Source organism: Oncorhynchus masou, chromosome 18 (assembly GCF_036934945.1).
Source record: "Oncorhynchus masou masou isolate Uvic2021 chromosome 18, UVic_Omas_1.1, whole genome shotgun sequence".
Lineage (NCBI taxonomy): Eukaryota > Metazoa > Chordata > Actinopteri > Salmoniformes > Salmonidae > Oncorhynchus > Oncorhynchus masou.
The window spans coordinates 73,272,376-73,280,107 of NC_088229.1; the positions used below are offsets into that span (position 1 = coordinate 73,272,376).

At 43.8% G+C, this 7,732-nt stretch overlaps 1 protein-coding gene across 1 annotated transcript in view; it reads right to left on the reverse strand.

Moving 5' to 3' along the window:
• LOC135559426 (netrin receptor UNC5B-b-like) overlaps window positions 1-7,732 on the reverse strand; it is a 78,836-nt gene that overhangs the window by 40,019 nt on the left and 31,085 nt on the right. The window contains exons 3-6 of the mRNA XM_064993578.1: window positions 6,085-6,188; window positions 3,768-3,948; window positions 3,416-3,583; window positions 558-722 (exon numbers count right to left, since the gene is read on the reverse strand). Of these exons, the coding sequence (XP_064849650.1) occupies window positions 558-722; window positions 3,416-3,583; window positions 3,768-3,948; window positions 6,085-6,188 (618 nt within the window). The remainder of the gene's footprint in view (window positions 1-557; window positions 723-3,415; window positions 3,584-3,767; window positions 3,949-6,084; window positions 6,189-7,732) is intronic.

Sequence of the window (7,732 nt, forward strand, 5' to 3'; positions counted from 1 at the left end):
CCCCTGGCTAATCTGATTGGTCTAAATCATGACGGACAGCTCCTCTGGCTAATATGATTGGTCTAAATCATGACGGACAGCTCCTCTGGCTAATCTGATTGGTCTAAATCATGACGGACAGCTCCTCTGGCTAATCTGATTGGTCTAAATCATGACGGACAGCTCCTCTGGCTAATCTGATTGGTCTAAATCATGACGGAAAGCTCCCCTGGCTAATCTGATTGGTCTAAATCATGACGGACAGCTCCTCTGGCTAATCTGATTGGTCTAAATCATGACGGACAGCTCCTCTGGCTAATCTGATTGGTCTAAATCATGACGGAAAGCTCCCCTGGCTAATCTGATTGGTCTAAATCATGACGGACAGCACCTCTGGCTAATCTGATTGGTTATCTGTCCCAGGTCATATGTGTATTCTCCCCCTCCCTCCCTCCCTCCCTCCCTCCCTCCCTCCCCCTCCCTCCCTCCCTCCCTCCCTCCCTCCCTCCCTCCCTCCCTCCCTCCCTCCCTCCCTCCCTCCCCATTCCTCCCTCCCTCCCTCCCTCCCTGTAACTCACTGCGTGTACAGAGTCCATCGGTGCAGTTCTTGCTCTCCATCATACTCCCACTACAGTGCTGTCCTCCATTCCGGGGAGGGGGGGCCTGACACTCCCTGCTCCTCCAATGGGTACATTCTGTCCCACACGCTGACCACTTGGCCCAGTCCGTCCAGCCTCCGTCCACTATAGGGGTCAGAGATCAGGAGTTAGAGGCTTGGATAACAGAGTATATGGATAACAGAGTATATGGATAACATAGTATATGGAAAACAGAGTATATGGATAACAGAGTATATGGATAACAGAGTATATGGAAAACAGAGTATATGGATAACAGAGTATATGGATAACAGAGTATATGGATAACAGTGTATATGGATAACAGAGTATATGGATAACAGAGTATATGGGATAACAGGCACAGAGTATATGGATAACAGAGTATATGGATAACAGAGTATATGGGATAACAGTCTATGGATAACAGAGTATATGGATAACAGGCACAGAGTATATGGATAACAGAGATTATGGATAACAGAGTATATGGAAAACAGTGTATATGGATAACAGTCTATGGATAACAGAGTCTATGGACAACAGAGTCTATGGATAACAGAGATTATGGAAAACAGAGTATATGGATAACAGTGTATATGGATAACAGTCTATGGATAACAGAGTCTATGGACAACAGAGTATATGGATAACAGAGTATATGGATAACAGAGTATATGGATAACAGTCTATGGATAACTGAGTTTATGGATAACAGAGTATATGGATAACAGAGGTTATGGACAACAGAGTATATGGATAACAGTCTATGGACAACAGTCTATGGACAACAGTCTATGGATGACAGTCTATGGATAACAGTCTATGGATAACAGAGCATATGGATAGCAGAGTATATGGATAACAGAGTATATGGATAACAGAGTATATGGACAACAGAGTATATGGATAACAGTCTATGGATAACTGAGTTTATGGATAACAGAGTATATGGATAACAGAGTATATGGATAACAGAGTATATGGATAACAGAGTATATGGATAACAGAGTATATGGACAACAGAGTATATGGATAACAGTCTATGGATAACTGAGTTTATGGATAACAGAGTATATGGATAACAGAGTATATGGATAACAGAGTATATGGACAACAGAGTATATGGATAACAGAGTATATGGATAACAGAGTATATGGATAACAGAGTCTATGGATAACAGTCTATGGATAACAGTCTATGGATAACAGAGTATATGGATAACAGAGTATATGGATAACAGAGTATATGGATAACAGAGTATATGGACAACAGAGTATATGGATAACAGAGTATATGGATAACAGAGTATATGGACAACAGAGTATATGGATAACAGAGTCTATGGATAACAGAGTATATGGACAACAGAGTATATGGATAACAGAGTATATGGATAACAGAGTATATGGATAACAGAGTATATGGATAACAGAGTATATGGACAACAGAGTATATGGATAACAGTCTATGGATAACAGTCTATGGATAACTGAGTTTATGGATAACAGAGTATATGGATAACAGAGTATATGGATAACAGAGTATATGGATAACAGTCTATGGATAACAGAGTATATGGATAACAGAGTATGGATAACAGAGTATATGGATAACAGTCTATGGATAACAGAGCATATGGATAACAGAGTATGGATAACAGAGTATATGGATAACAGAGGTTATGGACAACAGAGTATATGGATAACAGTCTATGGATAACTGAGTTTATGGATAACAGAGTATATGGATAACAGAGGTTATGGACAACAGAGTATATGGATAACAGTCTATGGACAACAGTCTATGGACAACAGTCTATGGACAACAGTCTATGGATAACAGTCTATGGACAACAGAGTATATGGATAACAGTCTATGGATGACAGTCTATGGAAAACAGAGTATATGGATAACAGAGTATATGGATGACAGTCTATGGATAACAGTCTATGGATGACAGTCGATGGACAACAGTCTATGGATAACAGTCTATGGATAACAGAGTATATGGATGACAGTCTATGGATAACAGAGTATATGGATAACAGTCTATGGATGACAGTATATGGATAACAGAGTATATGGATGACAGTCTATGGATAACAGTCTATGGACAACAGTCTATGGATAACAGTCTATGGATGACAGTCTATGGATGACAGTCTATGGATAACAGAGCATATGGATAGCAGAGTATATGGATAACAGAGTATATGGATAACAGAGTATATGGATAACATAGTATATGGATAACAGTGTATATGGATAACAGAGTATATGGATAACAGAGTATATGGATAACATAGTATATGGATAACAGTGTATATGGATAACAGAGTATATGGATAACAGTGTATATGGATAACAGTGTATATGGATAACAGTGTATATGGATAACAGTCTATGGATAACAGAGTATATGGATAACAGTCTATGGATAACAGAGTATATGGATAACAGAGTCTGTTTAATTTGTAATGTTTGTCTTCTTGATCTGTGAGTCATAAATACAGTTTGCATGATGTTAAACTCTGTGTCTGACGTCCAAACACCTGTTAACCATTCTCACCTGGACACAGAGTGGTTTATACACCTGTTAATCATTCTCACCTGGACACAGAGTGGTTTATACACCTGTTAATCATTCTCACCTGGACACAGAGTGGTTTATACACCTGTTAATCATTCTCACCTGGACACAGAGTGGTTTATACACCTGTTAATCATTCTCACCTGGACACAGAGTGGTTTATACACCTGTTAATCATTCTCACCTGGACACAGAGTGGTTTATACACCTGTTAATCATTCTCACCTGGACACAGAGTGGTGCATGTGACCCTCTGGAAAGCCGAGCCCTCGCAGAAGGCTCCCCCGTTTAGAGGCGCAGGATTGGTGCAGCTGCGTGTCCGTCGCTGCCAGCCCCGCCCACACTGGGCGTTACACTCCGACCACTCAGTCCACGAAGACCAGCCCCCACTCACTGAGAGAGAGAGACGCTGTCAAACTGACAGGAAATAATATCCTGTGTGTGTGTGTGTGTTTGTGTGTGTGTGTGTTTGTGTGTGTGTGTGTGTGTGTGTGTGTGTGTGTGGTTATTTCTGCATGTGTGTATTAAACAGCTTTGGGTGAGATTTGTAATGAGACACAGAGTGTGTGTTGCTCACCGTAGACGAGAAGCGTGGCGGTACTACTGCGTCTCTTGGCTACCTGGTTGCGTGCCACACAGGTGTAGTTGGCCGTGTCAGAGAGACGGGCCTGTTTAATAATGAGGTCATTTTCTACGGTCATCAGGAAGTTAGAGTCCTGAGACAGATCTATGGTGTCCTCATTCTTCAACCAGTCCACCTGGGGGAGGGGAGGGGAGGGGAGAGGGGGAGGGGAGGGGAGGGGAGAAGGGAGAGGAGAAGGGAGAGGAGAAAGGAGAGGAGAAAGGAGAGGAGAAGGGAGAGGCGAAGGGAGAGGAGAAGGGAGAGGAGAAGGGAGAGGAGAAAGGAGAGGAGAAAGGAGAGGAGAAGGGAGAGGCAAAGGGAGAGGAGAAAGGAGAGGAGAAGGGAGAGGAGAAAGGAGAAAGGAGAGGAGAAGGGATAGGAGAAGGGAGAGGAGAAGGGAGAAGAGAAAGGAGAAATGAGAGGAGAAGAGAGAGGAGAGGGAGAGGAGAAGGGAGAGGAGAAGGGAGAGGAGAAGGGAGAGGAGAAGGGAGAGGAGAGGGAGAGGAGAAGGGAGAGGAGAAGGGAGAGGAGAAGGGAGAGGAGAAGGGAGAAGAGAAAGGAGAAATGAGAGGAGAAGAGAGAGGAGAGGGAGAGGAGAAGGGAGAGGAGAAGGGAGAGGAGAAGGGAGAGGAGAAGGGAGAGGAGAGGGAGAGGAGAAGGGAGAGGAGAAGGGATAGGAGAAGGGAGAGGAGAAGGGAGAAGAGAAAGGAGAAATGAGAGGAGAAGAGAGAGGAGAGGGAGAGGAGAAGGGAGAGGAGAAGGGAGAGGAGAAGGGAGAGGAGAAGGGAGAGGAGAAGGGAGAGGAAGACAGTCCACATTCAGATAAAATGAAAGGACACAAATTCACGAACAAACAAAAAACTCATGGCTGTACTCATTTACACACTGCAAATACTCATTAACACACTGCAAATACTCATTAACACACAGCAAATACTCATTAACACAGGCTTGTCTAGAGTATTGTCTAGAGGATAGTCTAGAGGTTTGTCTAGAGGATTGTCTAGAGGATTGTCTAGAGGTTTGTCAAGATGGATTGTCTGGAGGATTGTCTAGAGGTTTGTCTACAGGATTGTCTAGAGGATTGTCTAGAGGTTTGTCTAGAGGATTGTCTAGAGGTCTGTCTAGAGGCTTGTCTAGAGGATTGTCTAGAGGTTTGTCAAGATGGATTGTCTGGAGGATTGTCTAGAGGTCTGTCTCGAGAATTGTCTAGAAGTCTGTCTCAAGGATTGTCTAGAGGATTGTCTAGAGGATTGTCTATAGGATTGTCTCGAGAATTGTCTAGAGGATTGTCTCGAGGTTTGTCTAGAGGATTGTCTAGAGGATTGTCTAGAGGATTGTCTAAAGGTCTGTATAGAGGATTGTCTAGAGGATTGTCTAGAGGATTGTCTAAAGGTCTGTATAGAGGATTGTCTAGAGGTTTGTCTAGAGGATTGTCTAGAGGTCTGTCTAGAGGATTGTCTAGAGGATTGTCTAGAGGTCTGTCTCGAGGATTGTCTAGAGGATTGTCTAGAGGATTGTCTAGAGGATTGTCTATAGGATTGTCTCGATAATTGTCTAGAGTTCTGTCTAGAGGATTGTCTAGAAGATTGTCTAGAGGTTTGTCTAGAGGATTGTCTAGTGGATTGTCTGGAGGATTGTCTAGAGGATCGTCTAGAGGATCGTCTGGAGGATTGTCTAGATGATTGTCTAGAGGATTGTCTAGAGGATTGTCTGGAGGTCTGTCCAGAGGACTACTATTAGACTACTAGTACTTCAGAGGGAGACTTGAGGAACCCTGATGATTTATCTGTCACTGTCTGTTGTTCCCATAGAAGCAGAATCTCGTTCTCGTTCTGTTGTTGTTTCCTGTTCAATGTTTTGCGTTTGAAAAGCAATAAAAAAGAATTGATTGAAAAACAAAAAAACAGGACAAGACTCAGGATGAGGATGAAGAGTGATGATGAGGATGGGTGCAGAAGGTAGATGGGTACCTCTGAGAGGGCACACACACACACACACACACACACACACACACACACACACACACACACACACACACACACACACACACACACACACACACACACACACACCAAGCCAACGTGCTTCTACACCTGCATTGCTTGCTGTTTGGGGTTTTAGGCTGGGTTTCTGTACAGCACTTTGAGATATCAGCTGATGTAAGAAGGGCTTTATAAATGCATTTGATTTGATTTGACACACACACACACACACACACACACACACACACACACACACACACACACACACACACACAAAGGTAGTGTACCTCAGCAGGGGGCATGCCCTCGGGAGGTCGACACTGCAGCAACACCTCCTGCTCCAATCTCACCTCTCGACCCAGAGGCTCCTGCTCAAAGGTCTTTCGCAGATCTGCAGAGGGGGGGCGACAGAGAGTTAAACTGTTAACACAGTCGAGAGGGGGGGCGACAGAGAGTTAAACTGTTAACACAGTCGAGAGAGGGGGGGGGGTGACAGAGAGTTAAACTGTTAACACAGTCCAGAGGGGGGGTGACAGAGAGTTAAACTGTTAACACAGTCGAGAGGGGGGGGAGGGAGACAGAGAGTTAAACTGTTAACCTCTTACACTTATGGTGGCGCTATTTCATTTTTGGAAGAAAAACGTTCCCGTTTTAAACAAGATATTTTGTCACAAAAAGATGCTCGACTATGCATATAATTGCTACTGTTCGAAAGAAAACACTCTGACGTGTCCAGAAATACAAATATCTTCTCTGTGCGTGCCCTTTCACGTGAGCTTCAGGCAAAACCAAGATGACTTGGCATCCAGGAAATGACAAGGATTTTTTGAGGCTCTGTCTTTCATGATCTCCTTATATGGCTGTGAACGCAAGAGGAATGAGTCTGCCCTTTCTGTCGTTTCCCCAAGGTGTCTGCAGCATTGTGACGTATTTGTAGGCAGATCGTTGGAAGATTGACCATAAGAGACCACATTTACCACGTGTCCGCCCGGTGTCCTGCGCCGAAATTGGTGCGCAAAAGTCACCTGCCAGTATTTTTCCATGGGGCACAGAGAGAAGCAAGCTTCCACGAACTGCATGTCAATGAAGAGATATGTGAAAAAACACCTTGAGGATTGATTCCAAACAACGTTTGCCATGTTTCGGTCGATATTATGTAGTTAATCCGGAAAAAGTTTCACGTTGTAGGTGACTGCATTTCGGTTCGTTTCGGTAGCCAGGCGCAATGTAGAAAACGGAACGATTTCTCCTACACACAGACGCTTTCAGGAAACACTGCGCATCTGGTATGTGGCTGGGAGTCTCCTCATTGAAAACATCAGAAGCTCTTCAAAGGTAAATGATTTTATTTATTTGGTTATCTGGCTTTTGTGAAAATGTTGCGTGCTACATGCTACACAAAATGCTATGCTAGCTTTGCATACTCTTACACAAATTAGTCAATTTCTATGGTTCAAAAGCATATTTTGAAAATCTGAGATGACAGTGTTGTTAAGAAAAGGCTAAGCTTGAGAGCAAACGCATTATTTTAATTTTATTTGCGATTTTCAGAAATCGTTAACGTTGCGTTATGCTAATGAGCCTGAGGCTTAGTCACAATCCCGGATCCGGGATGGGGAGTTTCAAGAGGTTAACACAGTCGAGAGGGGGGGAAGCGAGAGAGAGTTAAACTGTTAACACAGTCGAGAGAGGGGGCGACAGAGAGTTCAACTGCTAACACAGTCGAGAGAGGGCGGGGCGAGAGAGTTAAACTGTTAACACAGTCGAGAGAGGGGGGCGACAGAGAGTTAAACTGCTAACACAGTCGAGAGAGGGGGCGACAGAGAGTTAAACTGTTAACACAGTCGAGAGGGGGGGGCGACAGAGAGTTAAACTGTTAACACAGTCGAGAGAGGGGGGCGACAGAGAGTTAAACTGCTAACACAGTCGAGAGGG